At 44.3% G+C, this 20,820-nt stretch overlaps 1 protein-coding gene across 1 annotated transcript in view; it reads right to left on the bottom strand.

The window, feature by feature from the left end:
• The window catches only part of ARID1A (AT-rich interaction domain 1A), a 78,663-nt gene extending 72,660 nt beyond the window's left edge, over positions 1–6,003 (bottom strand). Inside the window, exon 1 of the mRNA XM_073317971.2 lies at positions 4,284–6,003. Coding sequence (XP_073174072.1) covers positions 4,284–5,417 — 1,134 coding nt within the window. The 5' untranslated portion in view covers positions 5,418–6,003. The remainder of the gene's footprint in view (positions 1–4,283) is intronic.
• Between the last annotated feature and the right edge of the window lie 14,817 nt (positions 6,004–20,820).

Raw genomic sequence — 20,820 nt, 5'->3', positions numbered from 1 at the left:
GCTCACTGGCACTAAATGGCTCTGTGCTGCCAATTTATTTTGAAAACCATGTTTTTAACAACATGTTCATGCTTCAGTTGCTACTAAAGTTGAGATTTAAAGTCAACAACTGGGCCTAGAGATTTTTTTTTGTTATTAGCACGTTATTGTTTTTAAACCAAGTTCCCTGAACATGTAATAAAGGTCTCTGGATGACAGTACACCTATAGGGAGGTTATTCAACATGTGAATGTTTAATGCAACCCAAAGACATCTCCCATTACAGGAGATGCCTTTTACTGTAGTTAGCATTGTATCAAGACAAATACCCACCTATCTACTCATTAGCGGAAAGTCTCTTCTTGCAGGCAGTTTTCTTGAGGATCGTTCTGCTCCCTGACCCCACCCTTTTTTCTTTATAATTTTACTACTAATGAGACGGGACAAAGTCATAGTCCACTACCAAAACCAGCTATATGCTACAGGAAAAAAAGGTGAGTGTTTATCTTTTCATTTTACTAAGAGCTCTAGAAGCCCTGTATGTGAGATGGCCCAGACTTCCTGCTTGTCATTCCCATAGACCTTCAGGATCTTCTAGATTCACTTATTCTGTAAAACAAGTCTTCTAATCTCAATCCAACTCTGTATTTCCAGACTAAAATGGTCATAAGAACAAACAAAGTCCCTGCATCTGCCCCGCTCCATACAGATAGAGAACGTCCCAGTATTCACAACTCCCCGGATCAGCTGTGCATTCTTATAGGTGACCTATCTGCAAAAGTCTTTAGTGTTGAGAGGGTTACATATTGCTGTGCACAAGTGAGCAGCTACTTTTAACCTCTTATAGGAAAGAGTCTTTCAAATCAAGGTTTTACATTAAAACAGTGAAGTAACTCCTAAAGCAAGAGATGGGTAAAAAGGTCTGTACCTCCACATCATTCATCCTGAGCTTAGAGAATCAATATTTATACTCTTTCTTCCTTAGTGCCTGCCTGCCTCTCTCCCCACCCCACCCCACCCCCCAGAAACCTAAACATTTTTCCCTTCTGGATGACTATATAAAGGGAAAACTAACTAAACACTTTCCCCCAAACTCCCTTCCCTTAATCTGGAAGTAGAGGTACTTGGGGGGGGGGGGAGAAGAGGAGAGGGAGGAATTGTTCCTTCCCCCCGCCCCAATCTATCCTTCTGAAATTTCTCAGGTAAGGTTATTTGATCAGCACCCATTGGCTCACCACTGTACAAGACAATAATGAGATTGAAAGCACTTAGTTTAGTCCGATCTAAGAAACAGAACAGGATACACTGCAAGGAGGTTATAACATAGTTTTGGGGTATTATTATTAAACCTACTTCTTGTGGGCAACCGAGAAGACGCAGGGGGAACTGGTTCCACAGTGCCAGGCAACAGCGTTTTCACAACATGAAGAAGGATTGTGTACATTTATGTCTGATCATCCTTGGCACATAGAACTTTTTATAGAGGCCATTTGTGCTGTCTAAAAGTCACTTTCATTCCCAAAACACCAAACATACACTCACTAATAATTTGAGTTGATAGGACTAGAAGGCTCACACATACTAAACTGAATGCCTGGAGTATAAATTATAACCAGACCAGACCTCCAGGATACACTGGGGGTGGGGTTGTTTTTTTTTAAACTAAACGATTTTTGAAAGTTTCTATCACAGAATCACAGCCATGCTATCCATAATCCAAATAGGTCTATGCACTGGAGTAAAAATCGGTTTCAAACAAATAGAGTTTAATCTTGGGCTGTTTTTTTAGTGCCCATCTTATCCAGGTTGATTTTTTTTTTTTTTTTTTTTTTTTTTACAAGATATAAAATCCCTCAGTAGGGCACCAGTTTACATGACACACTTGTGCAACTTTCTTGCAAATACATAGGGTTGTATTGCCCAGGAACTCAAATGTTTACCCTGAATACAAGTTGCATGTGTTCCAGAGTAGCAGCCCTGTTATTCTGTATTCGCAAAAAGAAAAGGAGTACTTGTGGCACCTTAGAGACTAACCAATTTATTTGAGCATAAGCTTTCATGTTGTTAGTCTCTAAGGTGTCACAAGTACTCCTTTTCTTTTTTCAAGTTGCATGTGGACAACGCAGTGACCACAGCAGTGATAACAGCCACTCTACTAGAAAACACACTATTTCAATCTAACAGAAAGAACACAGCTAAGCTGAAGCAGACATCGCTATCAGTTAGCAAGGAACAAAACTTACACTAAGTTTTCAGAGCCACCGAAGAGAAGGATTGAGCAAGAAGGGAAAACTCTGTAGCTGTATGTCACACTCCAGAGTATCAAATGTCTCTGACCCAGAGCTTGCAATGAAAACAGGCAGGGTATGAGCAGAGAGAAGTCTGTCAGTCCTGAACAAGGCCATTACACATTCAGATCTAAGACATGTAAACACAGCATAACAGATTATCTGCAAACTCTGATTAAGAACAGATATGAACAGAATGTTAGCATCACTGTCCCAATGTCCAAAATGTCTGACTTGCATGTAGCTGAAAGTGCAAGAGCACATTTGTATTGCTGGCATTAGTTACATTTCCAGCCAATTAACAAAAATATTCATTTACAGACTCTTTTATCCTGCTCCCACTTCTCTCCAAAAAGTAGGAATTTACAATATAGTCAGGCCCAACAGTTCCAGGCATTTGATGTTTAATGTCACTATAATAAACAAACAATTGTTCCTTCTGAACTTAAGTAAAATTAATATAGTGATTAAAAAAAATAAGTCTTGAAGCATAGGTAAGGAGTTAGGCCAGGCCTGTACTTTAAGAGAAAACTCAATATGAAAAAAAAAAGTGTTAATCGATAATTCACCATTTCTACTGCTGCAGCTACAAATGCTTTTTAAAAGGTTTCTAACATACCCCATAAAAGCCCCACATTTACTATCTGATAACGGACCCAGCCAATTTCAATTCTGAAATGGGTCAAAATTAGTCAGGAATAAATGCATCCTTAGATTCCATCAAAGAAATCCTTTATACCAATGGGAAAGTCACATAACCAAAACAAACAGCACGTCCATTGTACAGAGAACCCCTGCTACTGTTCCGACAACACTGAATCTATTCCAGGCTGTATAAAACATAACAAGCAAAATAAAATCCAAGGTACAAACAAAATGCCATTCCCCTTCTCTTTTGTTTCAGGCACAATGCAACAAGGGCAGCCTGTCTGGAACTCTGCTCCTGCTGATACAGTATTGCTACTGAACTTCCTCAAGGTCACAGCCAATTTCAGCTGTGGAATAAAAAGGCAGATAGTGGCAGTGGTGGTTTGGGTTATGGATGGCAGAAAAGCAGAGTGTAAAAGTTTATGAGCTCATCAGGATTGTTGTACCATTACATCAGAGGCAATTATAAATGGCCAAGAGCAGGAGATGGGGAGCCAATCAGATCACAGATAGGATGTCAACCTAAGACCAACTGTCTCCTGGCTTTGACAGAAGGATTTTACCTCCATAATTCAAATCCCAAACCAAAGCAATCTGCACTTACTACTCCAATCACTGAACTGTTTACCAGCACTTCCAGGGAGAGGCCCAAGCCACTGGGCTAACCAAGAGACTGCTCAGGAAAATGGCCACAGCTAACCTGGGCAAGCTGCAGCTGCCCAAAACAGGTCACTTCCCACCTTCCTACCCCCAGGGAAGTGCAAAGGCCCCCTCACTTGGAGCAAGAAGAGGGAGGAAGAGCCTAATGGGGGCAAATGTGTAAGTGCTGCTCTGCAGAGCTCCCACTACCTCTACTGATCGCACCCCTTCCCATGCCCAACAACCAGGAGCTCAACTACCCACCTCCACCCCAGGCACACACGCACCATAGTGCCAGGCCCTTCCTCCACCCAGGGGCTCCCTCCAGCTCCCCCCTAGAGCCCCCACGGCAGGCAGGGGGAGTGGGAAGGAGAAGGCACCGCTCTGGAAGCCTCGCACAAAGGCTGGAAGGGGAGGAAGAGAAGGCAGAGAGGCAGCCATTTTAGAGAGAGAAAGACACAGACAATGGCAGCTCCCCAGCAGTGTGGGTCCAAGTGGGGGAGGGAACCCGCCGGAAATTCGCCCACCCCGTCACCCCCCTCCATCGCCCCACGTGCCCCCATCCCTGCCCCTCATGGGTACCCCTCTCCTGCCCTTGCCCCCATTGTCCCCGGCCCCCACAGCCACCCCACGTGCGCCCAGCCCCTGCCCCTAACCCCAGCCCCTGCCCCCCCCACCCACCGGCCCGCCCCTGCCCCCACACACATCCCCCCCATGCCAAGCGCTCACCTGCTGGGTCCTAGCGAGCGGCTGTCCCCCGCCAGCGCTGCTGCTCCCGGGGCTCATGGGCGCATGGTGGCTCCTTTGTTGGCCCCCTCCTGCGGCCGTGGCCCAGGCCTGGCTATTGCCCCCGCCGTACTGGGAGGCCATGTCCGCGGCCGGGCCCTTGGCGGCGGCTCCCCCGTCCTGGGGCCCGCTGCTGTAGTCGCCCCCGGGGTAGCCCTGGTAGCCGCGGGCTGAGCTGGGGGAGGTAAGCAGCTGGTTGAGGGTGGGGGTCGCGGTGGGCTGCGGGGTGGCGCCCCCTCCTCCTGCTGCCCCGCCGGCGGCCGAGGGCCCCATGGCCCCGAAGCGCTGCTGCTGCTGCTGGAAGGCGGCGGGGGATTTGGCCCCGGCGGCCGCTTGCGCGGGGCTCTGCGCGCTGCCCCGGGGGGAGCTCAGGGCGTAGGCCTGGGGGGGAGGCGGGTAGGCGCCGGCGCTGCGCCCGGCCGCCGCCGCCGTGTAGTAGGAGTTGTACTGGTGGTTGGGGAAGCCGTGCTCGGCGCCGCCATGCGAGTTCTGGGGAGGGGGCGGCCCCGGGGGGGCCCCCGCCGGCCCCGGGTAGGGCTGCTCCAGGCCCCCGCTCTGCAGCGCTGCCATGCCAGTGCTTTGTTGTCCGCCATGTTGGTGGAAGGCAGCCGCGGCGGCGGCAGCGACGGCAGCCGCCTGGGCTCCCCGGCCGTAGGGCGGCCCGAAGCCGTAGGCTGGCGGGGCCAAGGCGGCCGGGTGGGAAGGGGGAGGCTGCTGCGGCGGCGGCGGCTGCGGCGCCCCCACCCCGTCGCTGCTGCCGCCGCCGCCGGGCGGCTCCGGGAGGTTATTGTTCAGGGTGGCGGCGGCAGCGGCGGGCCTGGGGCCCGCGTTCCCGTTCGAGCTCTTCAGGTCGGGCTCGGCCCCGGCGTCCCCTCCGTTGCTCTCGGCCCCGTCCTGCAGCTCCTTCCCCGGGGGGCCCTCGCTCTCCGCCTGCTTCTCGCCGCCGCGCTCCGCCACCGCCTCGCCCCCCGCCTCCTCCGGGGGACAATCCCGCTGCTGCGCCTCCGCTTTCTTCAGCTCGGCTGGAGCCGGGGCGCCCAGGCTGCTGGCGGCGGCGGGGGCGACCTGAGCAGCCATGATCCCCCCTCCCCACCTAGCCACCCTCCCCGGACCCCTGCCCCCGAGCTGCTCCCCTGCCTGGCCGGCCGGCGGGAGGCCTCGCTGCTCTGCTGCTCCCCGCTCAGGCGGCGGCGGGCTCTTCAGGGCAGCGGGGGCTCATTCCCCCCGGCCTGGCTGGCGAGGCGGGGAGGGCTCCGCTGGGCTGGGCTCCCCGGGGCCTGGCCCCGCTGTGCCTCCTCGGTTGCAGCCGGCGGAGAAAGGGGAGGAGGGATCGGGGGGAGAGGAGGAGGAGGGGGTGGGGGGGACCCGGGACGGGGCTCCCGGCGTGGGAGAGGCAAGAGGGAGGGGGGTACGGCGGGCGAGCGGACCCCGTCCCTGGAGCCGGGCGGTGCGGCGGCGGGGCCGGACTAGGCGAGCCGAGCAGCAGCTCCCGACTCTCGTCCGCCGAGTCCTGCTCACTCCGACACGAGGCTCAGCACTGCCATTTTACCCAGCGCCGCGGCGGCCTGCCAAACCCGGAGCGGAGCCCGGCCCGGACTGGAGCCTCCCCCCTTCACAAAGGAGGAGCAGGCAGGCCCCGGACGCTTGCAACTCAGCAAGGCTGAGGCCGCTGCCGCACGGAAAATCCGCAGCGGATCCCGCGGAGCCGAGCCCAACCTTCCGCCACAAAAGGAAGCTCCCCTGCTGGGAAACACGGAGCGGATTTCAGCCTGGGCGAAGCGGACTGCTGGCTCGTTCTTCAGAAGACCCGCACCAGAGTGCTCCTCTCCCCCCCTGCACTACTGCCCGGCGCATAAAAAGATACCCGCAACCACCAGAAGCTGATATCCATCCATGCTAAAGGAGAACAAGTAGAAGTTCACTAAGCATAGGTCTGGGAGCTAGGACTCCTGGGTTCTTTTCTAACTGTGGAAGGCAGGAGGGCTGGGTTTGCTCCCAGAACTGGGATATTATGCTGGCCACAGGACCAGGCATGGATCTGAGAGCCTGGAATACAGGAACATGCAGGCTGGTTCTGTCCAGTGGCCCGTTCCATCCAAGATCCTGTCTGCAACACTGGCTAGTTCCAGATGCTTTAGTGGAAGGTACAAGAACTCTAAATTGGATAATTATGGAATAAGCTGCCCTGAGGGAAGTGTCTTCCTTACCCTCTGGGAGTGTGGGCTAAAGAAAGGTTCGGCAAATGACTCTAGCTACCAAGCAGTATAATGCACTGCAATTTTTATAGGGGAACATGGAAAGAGACCCTTATTACTTAGGATGCCTAATACTATCCATTTTAAGTGTCTTTCAACTTTTTGGGGAAATTTTTACACTGCATTGTTTGCAGCAGGCCTGTGAAGTTTAGCTAGGAGAAAGTCCCTGGGGCTATATAAATGCCTTTTCTTGGTCCCAGGATTTTCCATTCAAATTTACCTGTTGTAAACTGTTAAAAATTGCCATTTCCTGGCTGTTGTCTGTGTTCCTCTGGAAAATGTTGGCTATATGCCAAAATAATAACTGAACATAAACATGCTAAACTCAGGGGCTCACACTATTGCCAAAGCAGCAGGCAGTGCACTGGGAACAGCTGGGAGCTGCTAGGGGATTGGGCAGGGAGAGAGAGAGAGAGAGAGCCAAGCCAAGCTCACCACCTGACTACATACCCTTCAGTCCAAACACATGGTTCTAGTGTCCTGCCTCATTCCCATCACCTTCTCTGGGGGCATCACCCAGAGCAGGACTCCCCCAACTCCCAAGAGATGGGTTGAAACCTGGTCAGGCTCCCCTCATAACTACACTAGACCCAGTATGGGTCTGAGCAGCATATGTCCCCTGCTCCAGAGGACCACAGGGAGTAAGGGTCCTTCTGGTGATGACGGGAGAAGAGAGAGAGCTGAGTCAGGCCAGGCTCCCTGTAAATGCAGCATATTGTACCAGCAGGCCATCAGCATAGTTAGTCCTGTAACTCAAGTGATATAAATCTGTACTATGGTCCAAAAGTTCTCTCCTCCCCCCTTAAAAAACCCTTAGGAGTCATGCAAAAATATATTAAAAGAAAGTTATTTACATTGCAACGTCAAGCAGTTGGAAGTTAGGAAATGTCAGATTTGGAGTTGCTCATTCATGGAGTTGCTGTTCTGCCTCCTGGTATGTATGCATTGATACACTCCAATTATATGATCACAATATTTTTTCCACAGGATCCCTACCTCATTCAGACAACAGGCTGGATAGACAAGGAATTGAATTAAGATTGCAGGGATTACTGTAAATCTAACACTTCCTATATTTCAATTGCTTGACTTTGCAACCTAAATAACTTTCTTTTAATATAGGTTTTGTGTGTGTAATACATATAAAATTATGCAATTTTCTTCTTGGCTTTAAGTGGTGCAAGTTACACTATTTTATATCACAATCCTTCCCATCAGCATCCTTTGTCTTTATGTGATCTACTTTATAACCTGCTACCATTGATGATTAACTGGAGTAAAAAAGGCCCTTGTATTGGAAACCCTTTAGGACAGGGCCCATCTCTTTGAAGCACCATGTACACCTACAACAAATGCAGAAATAGGTAACAGACCATCACATGACACTGGGCAAATCATAACCTGTTTCCCCCATCTGTGAAACAGGAATACTACTAAATGTGCCCAACATCTGTGTGAGAAAAATAATGTTTGCAAAGGACTCTGAAGCCTCTTTAATGTGAGGATCTCAACAGTGCAAAATATTATGGCTAACTAATTAGTCTCACTTTATATTAGTGCTTGCTACACTATTTTTCAGTTTGGATCTTGATTCCACACATTGGGCCTGGAGAGAGCAAGAAGTACAGAGGGCTACCCATTGTTCTAATAGTGTAGTTAGCTAAGAAGCCCAGAGGTGGAGAAGGCACTGGACTTTTTACTTCTGCTGTAACTTACCTTTCATTATGTGAATGTTGCATCTACTGTTTTCTGATATCATCAAGTTCTATAACCCAGTCACCATCCTGTCAGTATATTAGGCAGAAGTTTCCTCCTTCTTCCCCCACTGACACAATTTTTTTTTGGTAAAGGGGAAGATTTACGAAATATATAGAACTTTATATATAAACACTAGCATAAGAAAACCATGTCTATAGAATGCTTGAAGGAGCAGAGGGAAGGTGATGAGATACAGTCTTTCAATGCTAGAACATCAGTTCAAAACAAGTACAGGGCAGTAATGACCCATAGAGATTACCAGCTGTTATGCTTTGAGGGTGTCTATGAAATGGATTGGTGGTCTCAACCATTTCTTAAGGGTCCACTTCACAAAAAACGCTATCACAGTTAGCATCCTTGATAGCAATGAGATAGGGAGGCCAAGTTTAGGACCGTGAGCAGAGCAGCACCTGAAAAAGTGGTCACTGCTAGTACTGTGTATGTTTTACAAGAAACAGAAAATTTCAGTGTACAATACCATCAATCCAGGAATAAAATTCAATACAAAAATTAGAATCTATATGTTTAAATTCTAAACAACATAATATGCACAGCAGGTGCTAAAAAACAGAAGGGACTCCAAAGTAATAAGCTGGAGTAGAAGTTAGCACAAGTCAATGTGTAGCTAAATTCAGAATGTATTCCAGAGCAACAAATGGCATTACAGGCTCTCTAACCAAGGCAGCGTTGCCATTTTTCAGTAGAATGTATAACACAGAGTAGATTCTACCTCAGCAAATTGGCCTAGAAAAAGAGAGGTTTTTTCCCCCTCTCTCTCTAGAATTGTACTGAGAGTTGTAATAGGATCATACATAATGATAGCTACATTTAGTATTTGTTTAGTAGTAGCCTCCGAAAAGCCCCTCTCAGGATTGGGGCCTCAACATGCTAGGTGCTACACAAACATATAGGAAGACACAATCCTTGCTAAAACTTTATAATCCAGCCTGAAACAAAAATGGTCATATTCTAGAGCCAGAAACTGGATTGGAGTCACAGTCACAAGATGCAGTTTACCAACTGCCACACAGTTCTGAAGCAATTTCTGAGGCCTTAATTTGGGCTGGATTCCAAAAATCCCCAGTATTTCCCCCCTGCCCACTCAGAGGCCTATCACAAAATGTTTCCTCCAGCAGAGAGGGGTTGGGCATGTCTTTATATGTTTGCCCTATGAACATCACTTTACAAAAACTGTACAAAAAGAGTAAAGGAAACCAACAGAAATACCTGGGTTGTTGAGTACACTACATGGTAGTGTACTCAACACAAGAGACCTTTGTAGTGCTCAATAAAATGCAGTGGGCTTTAAAAACTATGGAAAATTCTAGATTAGAAAATTGATCTGAGTGCTCTTCACAAAGAACCCCCTGTTACTTGATCAAGCACTGTTGTCCAGAAGGAGACTTGGTTTTGGAGCAGATTCTCCTTCAGCAAACCAAGCTAGATTCTCACACAAAGGCGACCCCGAGGTTTTACCAAGCTCTATGGTGGGCTGTAAAATCCAAAAAAGATTAAAGAGCAGCAAAACAGACAGGATATCCCTTTCAAAGATGTTAAAGTGGGGGAAGCGAGAATCTAACAAATTCTGAATTGTTTGGGCACCTAGAAAAATAGAATGGAAAAGGCGCTACCATTTTATCCAAAACCCTCTTGGGCTACAAAATCCTGAGTGTTATAATCTCCCAGAAACCAGATTAGAGTCTGCCTCATGAAATTAAACCTTGACATCTCATTGGACCCCTTTAGAGGCTATCAAATATAGTCCAGGAGCCTAAATGTCAGTCTAGAGGCTCCCCCATCCAAATTTGTCCTACAGTTTTTCACCCTGTTGGAATCTTCTTCAAAGAATACTGTGGCACACTGAAACCTGGAGCTGATTGGAATGTGGAAACTAGAATGGATTCCGTTTACAATAAGGAGATACTCATTTTACCAAGAAGTTTGTGAAACCTGAAGCAATTCCAGAATCTGTCTCTCAGAAAAGAGGCCCTGTGGTTTTATTAAATACTGAAGCACTCTATGAAACCCAAACTATTAGATTTGGAAAATAGAGAGCAGAATTCTTCCAACATTTCTACCCAAGACCTAAGAATCCTTGTGGTTCTGTGTTGTGACTCTCAGCCAAAGAGAACTGGATAAGACTTTCTTTGAAACATGTCAACTCTCCTCCTTTATTGACCTGAGGGATCATTGCTATGTTATGTGAGGCACTTTTTTCCCTGCCCCCCTACCTTCTGTGCTGAGCATATTTCCTCCACTGCCATACCAGCTCCTAGCAGCTCAGATAGTGAGATACCACAGGATGGGAATCCAACTCAGGTCTCCCACATGGTAGTGCAGGCCACCACCACTAGGCTGGCTCTTATTAAGTAAAGTCTCCTTCATGAAGGTGGCCTTGCCATTTAACCTAGTACCAAGGCAGTTTAGGAAACCTGGTATAGATTAGAATGCTAGAAACAGGAGTAGTCTCCCTAATAAAAGAGGCTCTGCCAACTGTGTGATGGCAAATATGGACTGAATTGTTGACATAGAAACCGAACTAAAGTGTCTCCCTCTCTCTCTCTCTTACACACACACACACACACACACTTACTTTTCTTATTATCCCTGGCCCCTTAAACAAGCTATAAACATGGACTGGATTATTACTTCAGGGACTGGATAGAGTTTCTGCAATAAAGTGTTAACTACTGCATCCAAGCTGGAATGAAAGAGCTGAGCAGAAACATACAAATTGGAGAATGAAGATGCTCTTCCATTTTACTGGGATGCACAATATACTGAGATATCTGGACTGGACCAAAAATAAGAAACCAATCTATTCTAATTCATACAGTACATTTCAAAATATGGAACGGAAATAGCAAAAGTGATCTACTGTACATTAGAGTGCCTATGTGGTTACTGACCAATTTTTCTAAAGAAATGTTAAGTTTTCTGGAAACACATTTCCATTTATTAGCTCCACTATAATGTTGTATAGTCTATCTAGCTTCAGCATACTTACTGCAGTTTCATAGCAGCTAAGTATGAATATTATTTATGGATTATTATTTATTTTGTGTATGTGAACAATCTACTGGGTACTGTACAAGACAAAGACTTTTGCAATCCTTGTTTAGGTTCTTTAAATGTAATATCAAGATATTGTATTAGTCCCACTCAAACACTGCCACAATGGCAAAGAGGCACACAGTGAGAGATCACTACAGAAAAAACTGAAGTGGAGTTTGAGCATAAGGTAACTCTGTCAATTTACTGAGCACACCAGCAAAGTTCAAACGCAGGAGTGGATTTTTAAATTGGATTTGCTATTTCTTTAAAAGTTAGCAAGAAGAAAGGAAGAAAGGAAGAGGAAAGGTAGTGAGTTAAGGTTTCAGACACACTGCTGAAGTCTGGTGTTAAGGTTTGACAGACCTGAAAAAACTTTAGGATGCCTTTTAAGAGAGGAAAGTGGACTCAAGTCTGAGTCAAGGAAATCCATTATTTTACCAGCCCTAACCAGGAGCTGTAAAATATGAACTGGAGTTTCATACACGAAGGGGGAATGGAGCCTACACTATAGTCAAGAGATCTTTTCCCTGGCAAACCTCTCAACCTGATGGGGCTCAAAACAGGAGGAAAATATGAAGTGGAGTAGAAAAATAAGAGCTTTAAACAATGTAGAATTTGTTTAAGCTAAACAAACAACATTGTCTTTGCCCTCTATTTCACACATTTGTGATTTTAGAGTAGTAAGATAATAGCAAGTTTCTGTGTGCATCTGACACAGAGATATTTAGGCCTAAAATGAGGACAAAGTGGGGAAAGCACCTCTGTCTTCTTATTCAATGTATGAGTAACGTTAAAAAGATTAGCGGATTGGAACTATGAATACGTAACTCCAGACCAGAATTGGTAGATGATCAGATGCTGGACAGAATTCTGGTCAGCATCTAACAGTTAAGTGCTATAAAAGAACAAATGCATCTATTTTATACACACTTATATATTTACAAACACAGAGACTACAGCCTCTTCAACGTACCAGTTTCTCGTGCTGAATATTCTTTTAGAGAAGGAAGTGTAAAGCTTTTAATAAAAAAACATGGACTGGAGTTTCATAAAACCACTGCACTGGATCAGGAACATAACTGTATCATTTCTGCTGAGTCCCACTAGAAATTTGTAGCCAACTCTAGTTGACAGAAGCAAAAAACATATTACAATAGAAACCCACTTACAAATAGTTTAGAAATCCTTTTAAAACTCCAAGACAGAGAAGAACTTTGGGCCTGTATTCTCCTATTTAAGCAAAACTATTATTGGATTTCAAGCACTTGGAACCGCAATGTTACACACAAACACAAATGAGATCACAAATTAGTTAGCCTTCATAAGAAAAGCTACTGGCGGTGAACAAGTCTGTTCATCTGTGTTTCTTTTACTGATGTTCTCCTTTTTCAGTGGGGTGTAAAAAATATGTTTACACTTTTGAGCAGCAAAGTGTATTTTTGGGGAAGTTTGAGTGGTGGAGTCACGACTGCAGTAAAGGATTTTGCAGAAAGAAAGAAAGACACTCAGAAAAAGGGTTTTATACCCCTTCATGAAGCTCTTGCACTGCCATTTTACTGAGATAGGGAGGGAGAGAGGACAGACAGCGCTTGCTATGAAGTTTCTCACAGCAATTCTGGAATGGATCTGGAATGGAGTCTTTTGTTCAAACGCAAGTTCAGTATGAGAGAGAGTTGGAGTGAGATGAAAAACAGAGAGAGAGGGAAAGAGAGAGAGATGAGAAATAAAATGGAGGGAAGCAAGCAGATAGGAGACACAGATTATGTAGAAATGGGGTTACTTAAAAAAAACAACCCAGTAAGTTTGATCACTCCACTGTACTCCACAGAACAGCATTTATAGAAAAAGTTAAAAGTCCCTATCCTCAGGCACAAAATCCACCAATGGGAATAAGTGAGAGACCCAAGGAAAAGTATTAGTACACCGGAAGTGGAATTTTTCAAGGGGTTCATGCCCTTTAGTGTTCTGATTGTCAAGATTGTAGTCACTTGCTCAGAAAAGAGTGCCTCCTACAGTCACCAGGAAAAGTGGCCTAAAAAGTAAAGTAAGAATAGCTGCTACAGAAGATCAGTCACACTCCACTAAGCAAACTAATGACAAGACAGAAAATCTTCTATGAAGAGTTATAGTAGTTCCCCAGATTATCACTTTCTCTCCTAAAGTTTAATATGAACTGAAGACCAGATTAAAATGTATGGAGTTGGGCTAACTCTGGTTCCCATCCCCCAAACAACTGTTGAAGCATCCTGTATTAAATAGCTATGACCCCAGGTTGAATGGGGAGATCAGGAGACAATGAGAGAATAAACATCACACACACACACACTTAATGCTTAGACTCCCACAACACATACTGTACTAACATAAGCAAATCTTTTGCATTCCAATATACATTCTTCACTCACACAACACACATGCTGTTTACATGTATACTCAGAATGCCAAAAACCATTACAGTGAAACTTGCCTTAATTAACCCTCAAAAGACTGACAAAAATTGATCATTTAAGGGAGGTGGTCTAATAAAGTTCAAGCAGAACTGTACTCAGCTTATTATGGGATACTTTGAAGCAGATTCTTAAAACAGAAGGTTGTCTGATGTATGTGGCCTCTTGCACAAGTTTCAAAGTATATAATATGCCCTAAAAATATCAATACTGTGTTACTTGAATAAAATGAAAAGGATAGAAGACATCCATCCTTTACCGTCTCTCAACAAAAACTAGGGGGGCGGGGCATGAACATACTACATACATATTTATAAAATGGACAGGATTTGTTGGCAACAAGAAGAAAGCCAAGGAAAGTGTGGGCCCCTGACTGAATGAGGGAGGCAACCTAGTGACAGAGGATGTGGAAAAAGCTAATGTACTCAATGCTTTTTTTGCCTCTGTTTTCACTAACAAGGTCAGCTCCCAGACTGCTGCGCTGGGCATCACAAAATGGGGAAGAGATGGCCAGCCCTCTGTGGAGATAGAGGTGGTTAGGGACTATTTAGAAAAGCTGGACGTGCACAAGTCCATGGGGCCGGACGAGTTGCATCCGAGAGTGCTGAAGGAATTGGCGGCTGTGATTGCAGAGCCATTGGCCATTATCTTTGAAAACTCGTGGCGAACCGGGGAAGTCCCGGATGACTGGAAAAAGGCTAATGTAGTGCCAATCTTTAAAAAAGGGAAGGAGGATCCTGGGAACTACAGGCCAGTCAGCCTCACCTCAGTCCCTGGAAAAATCATGGAGCAGGTCCTCAAAGAATCAATCCTGAAGCACTTGCATGAGAGGAAAGTGATCAGGAACAGCCAGCATGGTTTCACCAAGGGAAGGTCATGCCTGACTAATCTAATTGCCTTTTATGATGAGATTACTGGTTCTGTGGATGAAGGGAAAGCAGTGGATGTATTGTTTCTTGACTTTAGCAAAGCTTTTGACACGGTCTCCCACAGTATTCTTGTCAGCAAGTTAAGGAAGTATGGGCTGGATGAATGCACTATAAGGTGGGTAGAAAGCTGGCTAGATTGTCGGGCTCAACGGGTAGTGATCAATGGCTCCATGTCTAGTTGGCAGCCGGTATCAAGTGGAGTGCCCCAGGGGTCGGTCCTGGGGCCGGTTTTGTTCAATATCTTCATAAATGATCTGGAGGATGGTGTGGATTGCACTCTCAGCAAATTTGCGGATGATACTAAACTGGGAGGAGTGGTAGATACGCTGGAGGGGAGGGATAGGATACAGAAGGACCTAGACAAATTGGAGGATTGGGCCAAAAGAAATCTGATGAGGTTCAATAAGGATAAGTGCAGGGTCCTGCACTTAGGACGGAAGAACCCAATGCACAGCTACAGACTAGGGACCGAATGGCTAGGCAGCAGTTCTGCGGAAAAGGACCTAGGGGTGACAGTGGACGAGAAGCTGGATATGAGTCAGCAGTGTGCCCTTGTTGCCAAGAAGGCCAATGGCATTTTGGGATGTATAAGTAGGGGCATAGCGAGCAGATCGAGGGACGTGATCATTCCCCTCTATTCGACATTGGTGAGGCCTCATCTGGAGTACTGTGTCCAGTTTTGGGCCCCACACTACAAGAAGGATGCGGAAAAATTGGAGAGAGTCCAGCGAAGGGCAACAAAAATGATTAGGGGTCTGGAACACATGACTTATGAGGAGAGGCTGAGGGAGCTGGGATTGTTTAGCCTGTAGAAGAGAAGAATGAGGGAGGATTTGATAGCTGCTTTCAACTACCTGAAAGGGGGTTCCAAAGAGGATGGCTCTAGACTGTTCTCAATGGTAGCAGATGACAGAACGAGGAGTAATGGTCTCAAGTTGCAGTGGGGGAGGTTTAGATTGGATATTAGGAAAAACTTTTTCACTAAGAGGGTGGTGAAACACTGGAATGCGTTACCTAGGGAGGTGGTAGAATCTCCTTCCTTAGAGGTTTTTAAGGTCAGGCTTGACAAAGCCCTGGCTGGGATGATTTAACTGGGAATTGGTCCTGCTTCGAGCAGGGGGTTGGACTAGATGACCTTCTGGGGTCCCTTCCAACCCTGATATTCTATGATTCTATGATTGCCACACTGACAGTTCAACAGGATACAATGTGGGGGATCCAAGTTAAATATTTAAACTTGCTCTTCCACTCAGGCCATCAGAAACTAAAAGCCCTAGTTGGGAGAGAATGCTTCATACTGCTCAGACTTCTGATACAACCTCTATGCGTGTTTCAGTAGTGAAGTCCAATGGGTCCTCAGCTGAAGGAACAAGTCAGTTGCTGCCCTACAATGGCTTGTGGGTTGGGAAATAAAAAGCAAAATGGAAGAAGAAAAATCATCAGGGAAATCGGAGTGGCTAGTGAGAATTATTCTGAACTGAATAGTTAGGAGTCATACCCACAGTGTTTGGATCCTATTATAAAATGGCTATTTTAAAGTTTGGAAAAACATACTACTCTGTAGGATGTGCAATTATAGTATCATACGCACAATTTTCAGGTGCTGGAGAAATCTAAGTCTGGATTTTCAAAAGACCTCAGCGTACAACATACTGAATTTTTCTGAAAATCTGTTTATTCTGGTGTCTAAGTGGGAGCTGAGTTCTTTTGAACATCTGTCCCCTAGTTTTCAACGTCATACTTCTCACCTGAGGCATGTATAGTGCTTCTGCTAACAAGTTTATAATCCTTATCAGCTATTTAGATTTGTCTTAATACATAACAATTAAATAATAAAATTACTTGTGTTGAGGGAACATTCAACAATCAATATTTAGGTTCCCACCATTTCATCTTCACTGCTTTGTCTTCTGGAATATTTAATACAACTGCGTTGCCATTGGGGGCCTCTAAAAATGCCTGTTACATTTGATAGGAAAATGGCATGAGGCATCAAATAGGAATTTTTATTCTCTGTCACAGTTTTATATTAGCATTACTTCTTACATGCTTGTGGGTAATTAATAGCTTAAGAGGGTGTTAAATGAAGATTAAAAATAAAATCTCTTCTTCATATTCAGTTTCTCTATTCTAAAACACTGTTCATCTCTGACACAACAGTTTTCAATAAATAAAAGGTTGTTACAAGGAGGAGGGAGAAAAATTGTTCTTATTAACCTCTGAGGCTAGGACAAGAAGCAATGGGCTTAAATTGCAGCAAGGGCGGTTTAGGTTGGACATTAGCAAAAACTTCCTAACTGTCGGAGTGGTTAAGCACTGGACTAAATTGCCCAGGGAGATTGTGGAATCTCCATCATTGGGGATTTTTAAGAGGAGGTTGGACAAACACCTGTCAGGGATGGTCCAGATAATACTTAGTCCTGCCTTGAGTGCAGGGGACTGGACTAGATGACCTCTCGAGGTCCCTTCCAGTTCTATGATTCTATGATCATGTGTGTTAGTATGGGGATAAATGTGATGTCAAAAACCAAAAATTCTGACTGGTTTACATGAACAGGAGAAAAATATTCTTAGAAACTAGACATGTTCATTAACATGTCACTTAATATAATCCTTATTTAATGATGGTGAATTAAAAATATCTTTTTTACTTTAATAATTTAAAGTATAAAGTATATATAATATTAGTGCTGCCTTGAGTTAATACTTAGTCCTGCCTTGAGTGCAGGGGACTGGACTAGATGACCTCTCGTGGTCCCTTCCAGTTCTATGAAAGTATATACAGAAGCCCTGACTTGCTGTAGAGGCTTTTTTTTTAAAAAGGGGCCCAGATGCTGGTCAGGATTAAGGTTACACCAAACATTGTATACTGCCATTTTTTAATCAGAATGAAGCAGACAGAAAATATGGACAAGGAACTAGGAGGAATGGAGTATGATTGATTGTGAACTGCACACCCTGCATTAACCCTCTAGGGGAGAGTGCTTGGATTAGGTGAAAGAAAGAAAGAAAGCAGTCACAACTTTACATAGAAAATTCTCTAAATTTTAATTATAATTATTTTAATTAAATATCTGTCAGAGTTTCTGTTTTAAACCCTGTTTTTCAAAAGGGATAAAATTCAGCTGTAAAAATTCGCTGTGGATTCACAGGTCTCAATTCTGCAAGGCACAGAACACACTGGCCCAATTCAGTATCGCACATAAGTACATATTTAATTTTATGCAAGAAAGTCCCATTGCTGTTAAAAGACTCATACTTAATATTAAGCACGCACTTTGTTGGACTGAGGCCAGCTTGCTCAGCACTTTCCAAGATCGAATCCATAGCAAAAGTATACAAGTTCCCAGCTGGGAAGAGAATAAAAATCTGTGCATCCACAAACATACACAGAGAGAAATTAAAATCAAATACCTTCTGTGGGGAAGGGGACAGAAGTCTTTTGAAAAGTCTTATCTTTAACAGACATCCAGTTCACATATATGGGTAAAGTGGAACCATTTTAAAGTAAAGTCACTCTATATGGTGCATAACTATCCTCAGGTACAATCTGTATATTGCAACAAATAATTAGGAACTTTTATGCTCATATTCTATATAGGATTCTACTATACCCATGGTCATTGAGAGTAGAATATACTGTTACACTACCTGTATCATGGTCTTTGTACTATGAAAGACTTTTATTAAAAGGTTGATTAAAAAAAATTAAGATAATAATCCAGATGTACTTCCTAAAACATAGGAAGAACACAAATAAATTGTTGAATATCTATTCTACTTCCAGAAAACTCAAGAGCTGTAATATTGTAAATAATGTTTCTGAGTTTCAAAGAGTAAAAGGAAAGTAAAAGTGATTATTGTGTGGTTTATTAATACAAAATTGAGATATGAAATATTTCAGATCAGTAAAAGAACAGGTGTGTAGATCAGCCTTGCAAAACCCTCAGTAAAAAGGAATCCGTTCAGGTACAAAAATTTACTTTCTCACCTTTTAATATAATGATGATTGCAATGAAATATATATATATATGATCCTTAACTCATCTACACAAAATATTTTTTTTAAAGAAGCATTTTAAAGCCTTGATCCTATAATCTAATGCATGTGGGTAGCCCCATAAGGAGCCATGGGAATAAAACCGAGCTATGCAGAGCTTGGGACAGCTGATGTTCCCACATTGCCACCAGGAGGTCATCCAAAACCATCTTGAAGGAGCACTGTGGAGCTTAGGTACCACAGGAAGTACTGCCCAAATGGTGGGAAGTGACAGCACTCTGTGGCCTTCTGATTGCCCCGTGCTCACTATTTAACCCTGGAGGGTGCCGCAGGGTGTTGTCTGGGCAATCACACAGACTTCTGGCCTACTACAATGCCTCGCCTTGCCTCCTGCTCTCCAGCCTCTGACCCAAGCCTGACTTTAACCCTTAATTGTGCCTCCTGGTTCCTGCCAGGTAACTACCTCTAATCTCTGACTCTGGCCTAACCTGGACTCTTGCCTATTGATCCCGGCTCTAGTGATTACTCTGATCCCAGCTTGATGACTATTGTGGACACCAATCCACCTGTGACTGCTAGGACAGACTGCCTATGCCCTGGTCCTTTACAGGACCTTTACACCTGTGTGGAGTCCCAATGAAGTTTTTGGGACTCTGCATAGGGGTCAACTTGCAGAGATTTGATTGCAGGATAGGAACCCTAAAAGCATAAGGACATTTTTAAACTTTAGTGCCTAAAGTTAGATCCTGACTTTATCCTAACCTACATAAAAATTGCTTGATTCTCAAACGTTCTAAAAACCTACAGCTCCCATTGACTTTATTGGGACTGTTCAAACTCAGCACTTTTAAAAACCAAGCCATTTGTATGCAGCTGCCTAAATATGAATGTTAGGAGTCTCACTGTACAATTTTGACAGAAGTGTTTCTCTGCGGGAACTGATAACATTGCAAGCACCTGCAGCAAAGCAAAGCTACTGGTTAGAGATATCAGCTTTTCAGGAAAAGTAGAACCCTGAACTCAAGATTTGCTGAATAAATAGGAAGAATTGATTTTCAAATATTTTGTTTTTTTAAGAGAGAAAATATTTTATATACTGTATCCAGTAAAAAATTATCAAACCTTTTGCTTAAAAAAACCCTTGAAGCTAAATGTATTTATATTTGCAGTCTATATAGATACCCTTGCTGGTTTGCAACTTGAATCCCTTTTCAACCAATTTACTTCTAAACAATGATTGAATATGGGGGAGAAGTGAAGTTGCTACATTCCAACTTTCACTAAATATCTATATCTATATATTCTTTCAACTGGCAACAGTGAAAAGTGGGAGGAAGGCATAACCACCTATACTCCACCCCTCACTTTAAGCACTGCTTTTAAAAGATAACACTAACCCTCCTAACCATTGTCTCTCAATGCCAGGAAGTCCTTTGAAAAAGCAACTGACAGTAATATAGTTCCTCTCAGTAACACACACTGTGGGTCACTGCCATAGTAATATTTGGTTCTACCATTCATAGCCTCTCATTGCTGCAAGTGTCTGGCAGGGCAATGCTAGATTAATTTATTTACCATTGATGATTTTGCTCCTGAAATGCTTCTACAGGGTCTTCTTCAAATTCAGGGCTGTCAGAATTACCTATATTATAGTCAGTAACAATGTTCTCTAACCCAGTAATATCCAGAACTGGACAGATGATAAAGAAAATACAGCCACTGACTAGTAAAAAAAGTCACATTTAAATTAATTTCACTGAACTCCTCCAAATGGAATGATTATGCTAGATCAAAATACAGTATATTCTTCTGGCTATCTTCTTTGTTGAAGAACAAGGATATGACCTTTTTAAACAGTGTTTTGGGGGTTTCAGAATTAAAGGCCTAAGAAGATCCAGAATGACCAACAGTATTTCACCCTCGTCCTGCTTTCTCTTCACTAAGCATGCCATCATATTGTTCTTCCTTGGTACAGAGTCATACTTTCTTTATTTTGCGCTTCCTTTCCCAGGTGTGCAGCCACCTTGTTCTCTCATA

This window comes from Lepidochelys kempii, chromosome 19 (genome assembly GCF_965140285.1).
Source record: "Lepidochelys kempii isolate rLepKem1 chromosome 19, rLepKem1.hap1, whole genome shotgun sequence".
Classification (NCBI taxonomy): Eukaryota; Metazoa; Chordata; order Testudines; family Cheloniidae; genus Lepidochelys; species Lepidochelys kempii.
Note: the sequence above shows the minus strand (reverse complement) of the source record. Positions and strands in the feature narration are given on the sequence as shown.